This window comes from Macrotis lagotis, chromosome 5 (assembly GCF_037893015.1).
Source record: "Macrotis lagotis isolate mMagLag1 chromosome 5, bilby.v1.9.chrom.fasta, whole genome shotgun sequence".
Classification (NCBI taxonomy): domain Eukaryota; kingdom Metazoa; phylum Chordata; class Mammalia; order Peramelemorphia; family Peramelidae; genus Macrotis; species Macrotis lagotis.
Window position 1 is genome coordinate 220604654 of NC_133662.1, and position 17423 is coordinate 220622076.

The window sequence follows — 17423 nt, forward strand, 5'->3', positions numbered from 1 at the left end:
TGATAAGCCCTGTTTCTGGACTTCTAGATCTGGGTCACATCCTGTTAGGTTAATTCCTGCCCATAACAAAATTACATCATTGTTTTTATCCTGTATGCTAATTTTGTAGTTTTCTTCTATAAGAACTATTTGATGTTTTCAATAAAATGGGTCTTTCAGTTGTGCTGCTGATATTCCCCACCTGAGTGTTAATGCGCTTTATTTTCTCTCCTGAGCCGAATCCATCCCCTGGTGGGCAGGGGAACTCAACAGATTTGAATTCAGGTCCTCCTGATTCCAGAGCCAACACTCTATCCACTATGCCGCCTAGCTGTTCCTGCAACTACTCCTAAGTAAAGCTGAGCACAAAGTTTCCATGTGTTCCTTTCCTTTTGCCACTTGACTGCCATGTTTGCAGGGACTGTGAAGAGGTCTCATTCTGACAGAAACTTTCTTGGGCTTATTAATAAGTTCTAGGAAAATTCTGGAGAATAGGACAATTCCTTCTGTGGCGGGAAATTCAATATAGAAATACTCAGAATCACCTTGTCTACTTTGGAAGCTTTCTCTAACTTAAAAAAAATCATCATAGCCTCTTCTGAAAGGCTCATAGCAGATATCATTTGAGATGGGCCTTTACAATCTTGGGACGTCCTAGGATTTAGGGTTCCTCTAGGTCAAAGGCATTTTGTACTTGAAAGGGACTCTTTTAACCTTTTCAAAACTTAAAAGTGGTGATGATGCTAAGATGGTTAGGCCCTTCTTTGTTGTTGTTTTTGTTTTTTCAAGGCAATGAGATTAAATGAAATGCCCAAAGTCATACATCTAGGTTGAGTGTGTGAAGCTGGATTTGCACTCAGGTCTTCCTGACTCTAGGGCAGGTGCTCTATCCACTGTACCACCTAGCTGCCCTAGTTAGGCTCTTCTTGAGATAAGTCATTTTAACAGCTCTCTTTAATTCAGTTGTTCCTTACTTGCTATGATTGGTTTCTTGGGAAATAGATAATGTGATTGCAGGCTAATTAGAAGGGGAAGGAGGAGAAAGAAAGAGAAGGGAAAGAAAGGAAAGAGGAAGCTTAATGCCTCATTCTTACAGATGTCTACTTACCCCTTTATCAAAAGTGGCGAAGAATTTAATATAGGGCTGGAAATGCTCAGCTGCTTCTTCAAATGCCTTGTAATCTAAGAGGGTAAAGATGAAAGGAAAGAATTTTCAGTATCTATACTCCAGAAATTTTTTCCCCTTATTTAATGTTTTAGTGATATTAGAGTATCAGCCAATCACTCAACAGACCCTTGCTAAGCATTTACTATTCCTAGGCATAAAAATCAGGAAAAAATGCTTCTTCACAAGAATCTCACATCTGATTTTAGAGTAAGAACAATATTTACATTGGAAAAAGAAACTAGATCTATGATTTCATTGACTTCAGGAACTCCTATCAATACAGATCAATCTTCTCTCTACAACTTAGATTTTTTTCAAGAGTTTCCTAGGCTTTTGAGAAATAAAGTGACTTGCCCAAGGTAATACAAGTAACTGAGTCAGAATCAAAAATTGAACCTATTTCTGAGGTCAACTCTCTATATACTATAATATTCTTTATTTTCCTTTACAAGAGGTTATTTATAAGTCAATGTTTAAACATACAAAATGATTTTAGTTGTATTAAATCAACCCATTAATAGCAATCATTAAAGATCAACTATATGGCAGGTCTTCTGCCAGGTTCTAGGGATAAAAAAAAACAGAAATGAAACTATTGGGGCTCTCATGGAGCATTCTAATTAATTGAAGTTTCTTGGGAGAAAGCAATAATCTTATTTTAATTAAATTTTTTTTTGCTTTCTGTAAGGCAATGGGGTTAAATGACTTGCCCAAGGTCACACAGCTAAGTAATTATGAAGTGTCTGAGGTCAAATTTGAACTCAGGTTCTCCTGACTCCAGGGTCAGTGCTCTATCCACTGCGACACCTAGCTGTCCCCAAAAGTAATACTCATAATCACTTTTCTATGAGGCAGACAGTTGGAAAAAAGGGAGCAGTTAGGGGCTGGGGAAAAAAATCCCTCAAATACAAACTCTAACTGTTCCATCTATCATTCTATGAGGAATGTAGTTAATAGTATGAGGACTGAAAAGTTCATTTTGCTATGAAGTCAAATTAATTAGTAATTGTTGTTACTGTTCAGTTGTGTTCAACTCTTTGTGACCCCTTAGATTGTGGGATTTTTTTTTGGCATGATAGTAGAGTGGTTTATCATTTTCTTCTTCAGGAGATTAAGATAAACAGTAGTTAAGTAGTTAAGTGACTTTCAACAGCTATCAAGTGTTTGAGATGGAATTTGAACTCAGGTCTTCCTAACTCTAGTCCCAAAGCTCTATTCACTGAACCATCAAATTGCCCTGTAATTTATGGCTACATAATAGTAGTTAAAATCTTCTTAGACCTTTGCATTTATTTGTCTAGATTTCTTCTAGAAGATTCTACCCACCTCTCTTTCTTTGTCCTCCCCTAAGACTAACAAAGGGTTTTTCTCTTTCTTTGACCTGATCTCTTACAAGGAATTTTGAAAGAACATTATTCTTAAACTTTTCTATGGACCTAAATTTCCATCAGAGCTTTCAGGTGACAAATATGTGGCATATTGAAGCCCAGTCACTTTTTTAAAGAGAAAATTTGTCATTCAGAATTGGTATTTCTGCTTCCTTCTATAAGAAAGTATAGTTGTTAATAGATATTGTCTAGGTACAAACTCAATTGAGAAAAAACTTTATGTAGCCCACTCAGACATACAGAAAAATACACAAAATATTTCAGAAAAGTAGAGAAACGAGAAGTGTTTTAATGACTGAGAGGAAGGATGGGAAAGGTAGGAGAAGGTGGAGACTGGATGAGAGAGAATGGGTAGATGGAAAATCAATGGAATGATAGGTAGGATAGAGGAAGTCACCGAAGCAACACCAGATTAACTAATTTTATGTATTTATCCATCCACTCATGACTAAAAACAGAGTTTGGTTCAGAGTTCCAAAACTCTAATTAAACCAATGACAAATCTAATTAATTGAAGGCTAGGAAACTAGGGGACTTTGTCTACTAGACCATTCAAACCTTTTTAAATGAGCTCAAATCTTTTTATGCTGTGTAGGTTTTTAGCCTTCTATGATTACTTATTATAAATGATATTTTAATTCCTTTGTGGCAGCAGCTAGGTGGACCAATGGGGAGGAAGACAACCTGGAATCACAAAGACTCATCTTCCGTAGTTCAAATCTAGCCTCAAACATTTTCAAGTCTAGCTGTATGACACTGAGCAAATAAGTTAATCCTGTTTGTTTCAGTTCCTCATCTGCAAAAATAGAGCTAAAAATAGCAACTACCATCTAGGGTTGTCTTGAGGATCAAATAAAATTATATTTGTAAAGTGTCTGGTGCAGAACCTGGCTCATATCATCATCATCATCATCATCATCATCATCATCATCATCATCATCATCATCATCACCCCAAAGCATGCAACAACTCAATTTTGAGTTCATTTTTCTGATCCTGCTCTTTAATCATATGAAAAAAAGAGAATAAATCAAATGTACCCAATATAGGTGCATTCAGTCATTGCTGGTGGCATTGCAAGCTTATACTCTTTTGGGAAAACAACATGGCAGTCAACACACAAAAACCATAAAAATAATCATACCCTTTGATCCTTTATATCCTTTGATACCATGCAGCCAGAGGATAGAGTATTCATCTTCCTGAGTTTAAATCTGACACCAGACATTACTAGCTGTATAAGACTGGACATGTCACTTAACTCTATTTGCCTCAACTTCTTAATCTGTAAAATGAGCTGAAGAAAGAAATGGCAAACCATTCCAGCATTTCTGCTAAGAAAATCGTAAATGGAGTCATAGAGAGCTAGACATGGCTAAAAAAATGACAACAATAAAGATTTCTTCACTGCCTTTCCATTTTCCTAAATTCAAAGAAAAGCCTGGAATCATTAGTGTACTCAAAGTGAACACCTTCTTTGACATTACTTCCCTATTTCCTTCATCTCTTAGTCATAAATTCAAAGGGACTGAAGCTATATATGAGACTGGGTGGTAGGGAAGAGAATGATGAGCAATTTTCTAGGTTATACTTCTTATATTCCTTGGTTGCCTCATCACAAGTAGGAGCTAGAAGAACGTTGTTGTTCAACTGTAGATTTTAAGCTTAAAGAGGCCTCTGTTGTTTTGATAATGACATAGGAAAGGTGTCCATATTAGTCCATTTTTGCCATCAAAGTGATGGTCCTGAAACACATGCCTGACCATTTCGCAGTATAACCTGCACTCACTGACCTTCAGTGGTTCCCTATTAGCTCCAGGATCAAAAGCAAAATTCTCTCTTTGGCATTCAAAGCCCTTCATAACCTAGCCCAATCCTACCCTTCCAGTTTTCTTACAGTGTATGCCTTTTTCCATAGTCTACAACAGAGCAACAATGGTCTACCTTGTGTGTGATATTCCATCATCCTCTTTGGTGTTTCCCTAACCCAGGAATGTTCTCCCTCCTTTCCATTGCTCCTAGTGTCTCTGGCTTCCTGATTCAAGGGATAGCTCAAATCTCATCTTTTCTAAGAGGTCCTTCTCTGTTTGGCATTCAAAGCATGTTATAATCGAGACCTCCTTGCTCCCTCCCTTTCCAGTCTTATATATTACACTACCCTCTAGCATTACATCTTGTACTATTAACTATTATAATATGTTATCTATCATAATAAAATATATAATACTATAATTGAGAAAGTCTGGATGTATCATTAACTGCAATTTGTTTTTTGGTTTTGGTTTTTTGCAAGGCAATGGGGTTAAGTGACTTGCCCGAGGCTGGATTTGAACTCAGGTCCTCCTGACTCCAGGTTCAGTGCTCTATCTACTGTGCCACCTTGTTACCCCCTACTACCTACAATTTATTTTATTTTATTTTTAGGTTTTTGCAAGGCAAATAGGATTAAGCGGCTTGCCCAAGGCCACACAGATAGGTAATTATTAAGTGTCTGAGACTGGATTTGAACCCAGGTCCTCCTGACTCCAAGGCAGATGCTTTATCCACTGCTCCATCTAGCCGTCCCTACCTACAATTTTAGAGTAAAGTCTACACTGATGGGATCTATGGAACAATGAAAATGTTCCTGGGGAAGAACTTTCTCAACTCCTTACCCATTTTCTTCCAGTTCAGATTCATCTGTCAGTTTGCATGATTGGAAATCCCTCATGCTTTTCTTTCCTTGCCCCAGTGAGAAAAGTCAGTCCCTCAAGCTCATAGCCTGAAGTTCTTAAATGACTTACGCTCCGAGTCTTCACTCTTGAAGTAGCCAATGAGTTTGATGTAGTCATCGATGCGCTCAAAGGCTTGGACTTCCAGTTTGCTGTTGATGATCTCCACTGGATCTTCAATTAGCTGCAACAACCAAGATATCATTGTATGCAATAATGCATTAATATATGATGAATGTATGAATGTATTAATAATGCAGTGACAAGAGAGCCAGATTTGAAGTTAGAAGACTTGGATTTGGAAAACAGGTCAGACACTTTCTGTGTGACTTTGGGTCTAACCATATTCCATCTTTGCTTGCAATCTTTTCCCCAGTAATATCAGAAGAAAGCAAGAACTGAATCAATGAATTATCAGTTGTCCTTGAATGGAAGGCATCAAATATGTTTTGTAAAAAGCCTAATAGCTAAACAAACACAAACAGAAGAGCTACTAAATGTAATAAGACTGAGATATAGGCTTCCCAGGAGATGGAAGAGTCTCTTTAACACAGGAGAAAAGCCAAAAATGTCATATATATTTTTAGTTGTTATTCAGTCATCCCCTATCTGGGGTTTTCTTGGCAAAGATACTGAAGTAGTTTATCATTCCCTTCTCCAGTTCATCTTTACAGATGAGGAAACTGAGATCAACATAAATATCATAAATATTGTTCACAGTTTATCACTTAGCAAATTCTCAATTCTTGGAGAGCTTTGTTCCAGGATATATTCTAGCCAAAATATTTCCATCCAGAGATAATGTGAATCCATGCTTACATCTAAAAGAAATTCCACCAAAACATCAGCAGCCAATTCTCCATCAAACTCAATAGTGCGGTCACCTTTAAGGATATATAGGCTTCCTTCTTCATCAAAACCTAGAAGAAATAATGAGATAAGAAAAGAAGGTAACCTTCCCATGGACTGGTCCATTTCTATCAGTTCTTTCTGGACCTAATTTGAAACTCACCTCCTTCCTGAAGCCTTCTCAGATTAAACTTACCGATTTCTCTTCTCTTCATTCTTCAAATGAAATGAGATTTCATACACACACATACATTTGTGTATGTAAATATTAAGTATTATTACTGCTGTTGTAATTATTATTACTTTCTTTTGACCTTTAATAATCTATTTTGTGTCTTTCCTCCCCAATGAATAATAATAATATCCTTGATATTCTAAGATTCAAACTTTAAGATTTTCAAAGTGTTGTGTAATTATTAACTCATTTGAACCTCACAATAATCCTGCTATGTAAATGCTATGATTATCCCTGTTTTACACTTGGAGAAACTGAGACAGACAAAAGGTAAATTATTTTCTTAGGATCACACAGCTAGAAAGTATCTGAGGTCAAATTTGAACTTAGGTCCCCCTGACTCTGGGGTAGATAGGTAGAAAAAGTACTGGGCTTGAAATCAGGAAGATGTATCTTTCTGAATTCAAATTTGTCCTCAGATACTTACTAACTGGGTGACCCTGGGAAAATCATTTAGTCCTGTTTTTCTCAGTTTCCTCATCTGTCCAATGATCTGGAGAAGTTAATGGCAAATCACTCCAGTATCTTTGCCAAGAAAATCCCAAATGGAGTGACTATGCCCCCCAAGCTGCCTATAAATTAGCTGTTACTTTCTCTTAAGTAACGTTTTCTCTACCTTAAGTTCATCCCTAACTTGGAAAGTCCATAATTTCATAAAGATACTTTATTGCACCTCCTATATTGTTCTATACACAGAAGGTGCTAAATAGATGCCTAATGACACACTGCATATTCCCTAGAACCAAATTACTGAAGTCATCACTGACTCTAGCTACACAAGTACTCATTTTCTTAGGTCCTATTCATCAGTAAAATATACAAAGCCTTTTCAAAACTTTATTGTTCAGTTGTGTTCAACTCTTCAGGACCCCATTTGGGATTTTCTTGGCAAAGATATTAGTGTGGTTTGCCATTTTCTTCTTTAGTTTATATTACAGATGAGGAAACTGAGGCAAGCAGAGTTAAGTGACTTGCCCAGGGTCACACAGCTAGTAAGTATCTGAGGACAAATTTGAATTCAGGTCTTGCTGACGCCAAACTTGGTCCACTGAGTCACCTAACTCCATAAACACTGGTACCATCGCTCTTAAGGTACATTCAGCTCTCTGTGGTTTTATTTCCTGCATCTCAGGACAAAAAACAGAGCATTCTGCAGCATGGAGGAATTCAGGTGCAATAAAACGTTCATTGGATTTGATATCAGTTCACCCGGGCATAAATCTTATTTCTTCCATTTGCTGTCTGTGTGATCCCAGGCAAGGCATCTAAGTGTCCTTCTGTTCACATTATAGATTTGTAATTGGATAATCTCTGAGTTCCCTAAACTGGCATCCTTGTTATTTGACATGCACGATATCTTCTTTCCCACCCATGAGCCTTTGTGCTGACTGTCCCCTTGTCTGTAATACCCTCTTCCATCTCTCAGAAACTCATATGCCACATTCTTCATGAAACTTTTCCCAGAATCCCACCTGCTTGTGCTTCCCTTGCCATCTTATATTTGTATTTTGCATATTCAGAGGTGTAAGGGTCAATTGTGCAATGTTCAGTGTGAGTATTTAAACTTCAGAAATGGATAAAGACTTGATTTCTTGTTTTGCTGATTGTCCAAAAGAAAGCAATGGAGAAAATTTTAATAAGGCATATTACTTAGCTGATTGTCAAAGATTTACCACCACACTAATAAATAAATAAATACATGCATGTATCTATATGTATGTATATATTTGTGTGTGTTTATATACATGTAACTTCATATATTTATAATTACAAAAACACTCCCATATTTATCTAAGGCATTTAATAAATGCTGCTCAGTTGATAGATTGATATAAACTCTGAGATCCTCTTTTCCTTGCTCTAGTCCTTAATGCTGATAAAGTTCTCTGGTTGGCACAAATGGGGAAAGCTACAGTAAGCTGCAGAAGTGGAATCAAAGAGTCTGAAGGAATACCCCACTGGGCCTAGGCATGTGTGCCTCTATCGAGTCCACCCAGTCCCAACCTGTTTCCACCAGCCAGCAATACTTCTAATATTGTATAAGCTCATTGTTTTACAGCATATTAAGTGTTTACTTCTCCCACAATAATTCTGCAAAGTACATCCAATTGACCCTGTCCATTTTAAAGAGATAATAGCCTCAATTTCTCCATTCTGCTCTATCCTCTGGATGTTTTTCCTATAGCTGAGGTACCCAAGACTCTCCTACAATAATAAATCTTCATGAAAAAGAAAGAAAAAAAAGTAGGGTGAGGATATGACTGGCTGTGGGGAAGGAAGAAGGCAGGCTTTATTAGAATGCTTCTAGGCTCCAGGGAAAGGGGACAGATGGTCATTTGTCTGTTAACCTAATTTGTTCCTTTGCCCTTGGGAAAGGCTACATTTATGAATTCCATATAGTTGGGTGTTTGCCATAAACGGTCTCCAGGGAAGAAGATGACACCATCTATTTTCATGACCTACTTGTGTCTCCCCATTTCAAGTTCCTCTGGATGTCTAACCTAAATACATCCTGCTACAATAGTGTCCCTTTTTTGTCTGTCCCCAGTTACAGCTTCCATGAAAATAGAACACAGCTGTTTGTCATCATTGGAATGATAAACATTCATGTACCTGAAGAACACTCATATGACTATTTTTCTATGTTTACATCTTCCAAATTCAATTAACCTTTCTGCCAGGGTCCTATTTTAAAATCCTTTCTTAAAATGATTTTTCTTCATTGGCCAAGAAGAAAAGCTTGCTGTTTAGAATGCATATTTGTCTGATTGTGTGTGTGTGTGTGTGTGTGTGTGTGTGTGTGTGTGTGTGTGAGTATGCTTTCACCCATGAGTGTTTTATAACAGGAAAACAAAACAAAACATTGTAGGATTCGGAATATGAAGTCCCAGTTCTCCCATTTACTATTTGACCTTGTGAAAGTCCTTTCCCCTTTTTTTAGCCCTTGGTTTCTTCATTTGTGAATTGTTGGGTATGGAGAGAGTGAGACCTGAATTCAAATTCAATCTCTGACGCTTCATAGGTCTTTGACTTTGGGTAAATCACTTAACCTCTCTATGCCTCTGTTTCCTTCTCTGTGAAATGAGGTAATTGGACCTTAACATTCAAAACTTCCCTGTATTAATAAGGGGAGGAAGTCACCCGAGGGTAAAACATACCTCCTCCTGCAAACATTTTTAGAATAAGAATCTTCAAGTTCATTTGTAAATCTACATGTTATGTTGACTCTGGCTCTGTTCCAGTCATTTAACCAAGTCTGACCCAAGCAAGCACTCTCCTTGCTAGTGACAGCACCCTGGGATGTGATGGCATGGACTCAGAACCCGGAGGCCTCCATGCTCCCCTTCCTTGAAAGGTCTAGCCCAGAGGCCAAGAAAAAGGGAGGAGAGATTCAAAAGTTGATCTTGTAGGCTGCCCTGGGAGACATTCCAAAAAAAAGATCTCATATCTCAGTATCTATTTCTCCAGACATCCAAACTTTTGCTGCTGATGTCAAGCAAGGAGTGGGGAAGGATATCATTTAAGATAGAACAGAAGGACAACATTCGATGTTTATTTTATGGAATCTTTCCAGGGGTATACTGAAGCTAGATTGGATGAGTTGTCCTTGGTTCATGAGAACCAATGATTACATTTTCAATATGAACATTTATTCTTAAGAAATAGGCAGATGCTACAAATCTGGGATTGATTTATTGTTTGGTTGATTGTTTATACTTAAGAAAGCAAGGGAGAAAGTATTAGTAATGAAGATTAAACTTATAAGTTGGTCACACATGCTTTTATTTATTTATTTTTTTGGAGAGCTGGTTGTTAAAATATTTACTAGCACAGCCCTGAATCTATCCAGGGTGAGCCAGAAGTCTCTATATGGTTGAAGAATTATATAATGTAGCATTGAGGTAGGAGAGCACATAGAATTCTGGACTTGGAAACAGGAAGGCCTAGATTTGAATCTTACCTCTGACCCTTTACTATCATGGTTTCTCAATCTCAATTTCTTTATCTGTAAAATGAAGATATAAATAACTGCAATAATACTTCCTCCAATTGTTATAAGGATCAAATGTGATGACATAGGTAAAGATCTTTGAAAACCGTAAAGACCTTTATAAATGTTAGCTATTATTAAATAAATTAAACCCTCATGTTATATAAATGTCATTTATTGTTCATGCCTATAATTTATATTAATCAGAATTTTACATAATTTATAATTATTCATGGCTGAATTCTCTTTTCCCTTTTGCATAGACTGTTCAGCTAGTATCAAAATCATACATTTTGTTTCAAATTTTGTTTAAAGGTAGCTACATTTTCAAATTTTTCATTTTGTTTAAAAGTGGTTAGATTTTCATATGGAAAATAATACAAATGTTCAGTGGCTTGTTTCTCCCCTTGGTATCTTCTGAAAATCACACTTACCTAGCTTTTTAGCAAGTTTGGCTTCCTTCTTGGAGTCCACCAAGGCAAAACCTATGTCTTTGTGTTCCAGGACCTGGGCTGTCAGCTGAAGAAAACAGAAAGATGAAAACTAATTAAAATAGCTCTGAGTGTGTACCTCAAGCTCACCAAATTGGCAAAGATGACCAAAGTTGAAAATAGTCTGTTTTGGAAGGTTAGGAAGGGTACTATGGGTGATGCTATGAATTGTTCTAAGCCTTTTGCAAAGCAATTTGGAATTCTGCAAGAAAAATTGTTACTTAAATTGTTCAGATATTTTGATCCACAGATACCATAGTTTGGACATATATTTCAAGAAGGTTGAAGGCAGAAAGAAAAATCTCATATATTTATAGCAACACATTTTTTTGTGGAAGTGAGAGAAATAATTTCTCTCTTATAACAATAGCAAATTAATATCAGGGGGTGGGGGGGATCCAGGTTTTTTCCCCCATCTGTTTCCTCATTTAGAGTCCAGCTTCTCAAGAACTTTTGTGATCTTGCCCCCAAATTTACTCCACCTAGACCATCTTATCTAATGGCATTCTTATAGAACCTTTTGTATAGATTGCCCAAGGTGGGCGTGGTCTGGCATGAGATGGGTCTCTCTTTGTCCATGAGTAACATAATCAAAATCATGTGTCAGGCCCTTCATTAGAATAGGTCTTTCTCTCATTATAATATTCATTCATTCATAATTGTAAACCAATCAGAGTTGATTCCTATCTATTGGGAACAATCACCCGTCCAAGGATGTACAACCATAGGTTAACCTTCATGATTCATAGTTGATTTATGAGATACCACCAAATGACTTCCATTTGGGGTTTTCTTGCAAAGATCTTAGAATGTTTTGCCATTTCCTTCTCTAGCTTAATTTGTAGAAGAGGAAATAACAGCGTTTAGGTGACTTGCCCAGAATCGCACAGCTAGTAAATGTCTGAGATCAGATTTGAATTTGGGAATATGAGTCTGCCTGACTCTTTTTTTTTCTTTTTTAGGTTTTTGCAAGGCAAATGGGGGTTAAGTGGCTTGCCCAAGGCCACACAGCTAGGTCATTATTAAGTGTCTGAGGCCGGATTTGAACTCAGGGACTCCTGACTCCAGGACCAGTGCTCTATCCACTGCACCATCTAGCTGCCCCTGAGTCTGCCTGACTCTTAAACCCAATGTTTTATTCACTGAACCTTGTCACCCCCAGGAATAGCTATCAACTCTCATGGTTCAGTTAGGTTGTAGTAATTATTTCTTAATTTTTTTCCACCCAAATTCATGAGTCAGATTATTTTCTCATCCCATTTGTGTCTCAGGATTTCCTCATAAACAGCAAATTGCCCTCCTTTGTCATGGATGGATAGATATGGCCACAAGGTCAGAGATTAGCCAGAGAAGTCTGTTTCAACCTGGTCTTGGTATGTGCTGAGATTTCCACATTTTTCTCTCACCTCCCACTCCAGTCTTGTCATCACTCACTGCAAAGATAGCACCTCCCTAACCTTGAATCCTATCGCCACACTAGGAAGGCAGGCCAGGTTCAACGTTGAAGATAGCAAGGCCACACCTGCTGACAATAGCTGAAGTATGTACCAGCCTCTCCCCACTTCCAAGTGCTCCCTGAAGACAGCAGATTCGAAAGCAGACAAGTGGACAAAGCACACGTAGTGACCAGATCTTCTTTGCAGATGTTTCAAGGTTTGTTTATTATCTGAACATTGTTGTTGTTATGGAGATGGTTGACTTTGAAGAAGGGAGAGAAGAGGGAGCCAGGTGAGAGCTCTTTGTTGTTCTCAACAGATCAACACAATTCTCCAAACAAGGGTGACCCACATGTGTCAAATTGTTCCACATTCCATGTTCATGGACAACCAATCACTATCCTCTATGAGGGACAGATAGACACCTTTTGATCTTTTCAGACTCATCTCCTTCCCCTTCATGTATTCTTTATATCTGGCAAATTGATCTCCTAGCTGTTCCCTGAGCTTCATGTCGCATTGCTGTGCCTTTACCCAGGTTGGCCCCCAAGCAAGGATCAATCAGAAAGGGATGGGGAATTATCTTGGCTATATTCTCAGGTATGAATTATGTGTGCTCACCTGTATGTATTGGTTAAAGCAAGGATGATGATCATAGTTTTAGGGCTGGGGGAAAAGTCAGCTCATTCATCCTCCTCATTTCAGAGATGCGGCTAATGGGAGGGTAACTAACTTCCCCAAGCTAATACAAGTAGTAAGTAGTAATGATGGGTTTCAATCCCCATTTCAGTCTAGCATTCTTTCCACTACATCAAAGTGACTCACAACAAGCCTGTTGTGTCTTTGATATCTTGTTAGTCTCAGTTTACATTCTTCCAAATTGCTTTTTTCATTAATGGTACAAATAAAATAAGATTGTGCCTGTTTTACAGATGAGGAAACTCAGATTCATAGAAACTGCATCTGCTACTAATAATAGCAATAACCTAATAACTAGTATTTATGTAACACTCTATGCCAGATACCATTGCTATGAAGTCCTAGAGTCAGGAAGTAGACCTAGGTCTTCTGCCTGTAAAGCTCATGCTCTCATTCCATTGTCTCTCCTACCACATTACCTTTTAGTGGTTCTGAAAAGAGGCAGTGTGGTATAGTGGATGGGGCATTGGATTTGAATGTAAGAGAGTGCAGTTCAAATTCCATCTTGTTCTTCCTTATTTGAGCGACTATGGGCAATTCATTTCACTTCTTTAAGATCTCCATTTCCTAACCTGTAAAATTAGGTAGTTGGACCAGATGACTTCAATGGTTCCTTTGAGTTCTAAATCTATGATACTATGAACTCTTCAGAGGGAAATTCATGCAATTTCAACACATATTTACTAAGTACTTATCATATGCTTTGCATGGTGATGGTGACACAAAAATGAGCAAGACATAGTCCCTATTTTCTTTTTTTAACTTATTATTTATTCATGACAATGGGGTTAAGTGACTTGCCCAAGGTCACACAACTAGGCAATTATTAAGTGTCTAAGGTCGAATTTGAACTCAGGTCCTCCTGTCTCCAGGGCCAGTGCTCTATCCACTATGCAACCTAGCTGCCCCCTATGGTCCCTATTTTTCTAGGAGCTTATACTCCAGAGGTGAGATAAATCAGGTACAAAAGAAACTCTTTCAACCAAAAAAAGAACAGATCCTAAGTGGATTGAAGAAGAGGAAGAGATCATTCCTAAAAGGTTGGGGGTAGGACACAAATCAAAGAAGGTACCATTTGAGGTAGGTCTTGAGGATTGGGTTTAAAAATAAGGAATCCTTATAACCCCAGCCTAATTACAATAAGAAAGCACCATAAACAAGATAATGATAACTACTGATAAATAGCATTGTTATTCATATTTATATGGCACTACAAGTCAGATCATGATAAGAAATCCCATTGCAATAAAGATTTTTGATATAAAAAGATTCCAGAATACTGGGGTGGGTGGGCAGAGGAGAGACCTGCTTATTTCATTCTAGTTCAGCCTAAATGATGCCCTCTCAGTCAAAGAATGTAGATAATCCCTTTAAAACTGACTATATTGTAATAGGAATTATAAAGTGGTTCCTCTATAACGGAACCCAATGGCATAAAGATAGAAGATGGTCCAGAAGCCTGTCTTCTTCCAAAGGGATGGAACTCTTTCTCAGCTCCCCCACAGAGTCAAGCAGTTTGCTTTTCATTCATTGAATCCTTGTAAAACTGGAGGGTCCATGACATGATTGATTAGCTCAGACATGTGACTGGTTTTATAGCTGTATTTGCATTGCAAAGATCTGAGAAAGTAATTTCAGTCATGAGTTGGGGGTGGGGTGGAGAGAGGAGGAATCTTTATAGGAAGGACTAGAAACAGGTTCAGAAAAGAAGTAGCTAGAAAATTAACCAGTATTTAGCCTCTTAAAAGTTATAATACATATTCATAGCAACACTTTTTTAAAAGAGTGAAATTCTGGAAACAAAGTACACACCCATCTATAAGTGAAAGGCTAAACCTATGTATGGCACATGAAAATAAGGGAATAAGAAATGCATATATTATACAAGAGTAATATGAAGAATTCAGAAAAACATAGAAAGATTTAAATGAACTACTGAAAGACTAAATAACCAAGAAAAAGTCTATATAATGGCTAGAATAATATAAATGGAAAAACATCCCTTCCTGCCAAAAGCAACATAGATCTATAATTATAATAACCATGAAATCTGTCCCTGAAGAAGAATTGAGAAAATATACCTCCCTCTGTGTATTTTTTTCAGAAGTGGGGAGGTATGTGGGGTACCTCATCACATTTGGTTAATGTTTTGGCTAATCTTACAGATGGAGAAAGACATGGTAAACCACATCAGTATCTTTGCCAAAGAAAACTCCAATTAGATCAAAGAAGAGTTGGTCACGATTGAAAAATGATTAAACAACAAATTTTACAGAATGGCTTCCTCTTTCTCCACCTTTTTCGTTGATGCGAAAGTTGACTCATAAGAATGAGGAGTGGAAAATAGATAGTTCGCAGGTCATCTAAAGAAGTGATCAAACCAATTCAACCCAAACATTTTACAGCTGAGAAATCTGACAACCATAGGCAGATTAGGGACTTGCCCAAGGGCAAATAAGAAGTAATCTGAGGTGCCATTTGAACCCTTTGGCTCCAGAGCTAATGCTATTTCCAATATAGAAGGGACTGACATCTCTCAGCAAATTGTCCAAGGTCTTATGACTAGTAAATGTTAGAGGTGGAGTTTGAGCCCGGGCTTTCTTAGACATCAACTCTCGTAATTACATCTGCCACACTATTACCCTTGAAATCACGAAATAAACAATGTGAGGGATGGTCTAGGGAGAGTTATATTTGTTTGATATTTATGATAAAATCTGCTCTGCTTTCCATCAACATGACACTGACCCATAAGTGGGTTGCTAAATGTTTAACAATGAGGTCTCTCCCCCAAAAATGGACTCATGGCATACCTTTCTTTAAGAGGATTTTTATTGTTGTTATCATCATCATCATCATTATTTTACAAAGTGGAGAACTTTATTAAAAGAACATAACATCATAAATATATTTAAAAGACATAATTTTTAAAAGATGTTTACTTTCATCTTTAGGATTTTATTTTTTAATTAAAAATTTTTTATTTTTAATTTATGGAATAAAACAAGCATTTCCACAGCATACTATATTTAGCATTTTTTAAAGTCTAGACAATCAACAAAACAATAGATCAGGTCATGATTTGTCACATTTACCCATTTCCCAAGTGTAAATGCTCAATCTGAAAATTAACAACCAGTTTTTGTGAGCTTGAGCAAGCCCTTGATGGATCTCTGGGGACTTTTTGGTTTCATACTCCATATAAGTAATAGGGTGTCCTTGATTTCCTAGTAGCTGGTCATCAAACATTTTGAAGCATTCACCAGGTACAGCTGCAACATATGTTGGTGGAATAGAAAAAATATATAAGACCCTGGCCTTCCCCTTGTGGTGGAGTTTATAATCCATAAGGGCCACTCTTTGCAAGTTGCTTGAACAAATAGCCAAGATATAGCTTCAAAAATGAAACCATAATGTGGTCACACTAAAATCTCACTAAACCTAGGCTAAGCAAGCTCCTGATCTATGTGAAATACATAAAAATTGAACTGCATTCTCTCTTGGAAAATATTTAGTTTGATCAAAGTACAGATAATAACTCCAGCTAAAGTGGGAGAGGGTTGCAAGGGAGCTGTTTTTAGCTCTTCTTAAATAAATAGATAATGAATGATTTTTAATTCAAAGAATGACAGAATCTCAGCATTAGAAAATAGTCTAATCCATACCAGAATCAGAATGTCCTCTATCAGAATGTACCCAACAAATGGTGTCATCTTTGCTTGAGCCCTTCTAGTGTGGGGAAACCTACTTTTGTTGCTTGTCCTTTGTTCTAGAAGAGGACCGGTGATATCAGAAGGGCGATGTCTTGCCTTGTGAGAGAATTGGGTTCAAGTGAGGCAAAGCTGTGCAAAGTCATCAGCCTCACTCCTCCAATCATTGGGATCTAGTAGCAAGATATGTCAAGATGATTGGTGATGGTCCCTGGGGAAACTCAAGGCAACATCTTTAATTTTGGATAGCTCTCATTTATGTAAATCAAACCTGTATCTGTCTTTTTAAAATGTCAGCCTGTTTTCCTTTGGGACACTGTAGAATAAGATTAGAGTTTTTTTTTTTCCCTCAATGATAGCCCTTTGGCTAATGGACTCTCTCTCTCTCAACTCTTACTCAAGGAATCTCCTATTTAGGTGAAATATCTTGAGATTTTTCTTCATGGCAAATGACACAATCTCATCATGCTTATAGAGGAGTTTACTACATACAGTATAGAGGTTGTGGAATTTGGAATGGAGAACCTTAACTAGATGATCTTGTTTGAGAGTCCATCAAAACTCAAACAATAACAATGATAATTAGATTAGCTAACACTTTAAGGTTTGCAGAGTGCTTTATAAATATTATGTCATTTTATCTTTATAACAGTCATGGGATAAGAGTATCATTATTATTATCATCATCTCTTTTTTTACAGATTAGGAAACTGAGGCTGACAAAGACTAAGAGACTCACCCAGAATCATACCATATGTGTTAGAGG

The 17423-nt window shown here is 37.3% G+C and overlaps 1 protein-coding gene across 1 annotated transcript in view; it reads right to left on the reverse strand.

Moving 5' to 3' along the window:
• The window catches only part of CASQ2 (calsequestrin 2), a 95226-nt gene that overhangs the window by 48406 nt on the left and 29397 nt on the right, over window positions 1–17423 (reverse strand). Inside the window, exons 2-5 of the mRNA XM_074188515.1 lie at window positions 10756–10840; window positions 6066–6166; window positions 5319–5430; window positions 1088–1161 (exon numbers count right to left, since the gene is read on the reverse strand). Of these exons, the coding sequence (XP_074044616.1) occupies window positions 1088–1161; window positions 5319–5430; window positions 6066–6166; window positions 10756–10840 (372 nt within the window). The remainder of the gene's footprint in view (window positions 1–1087; window positions 1162–5318; window positions 5431–6065; window positions 6167–10755; window positions 10841–17423) is intronic.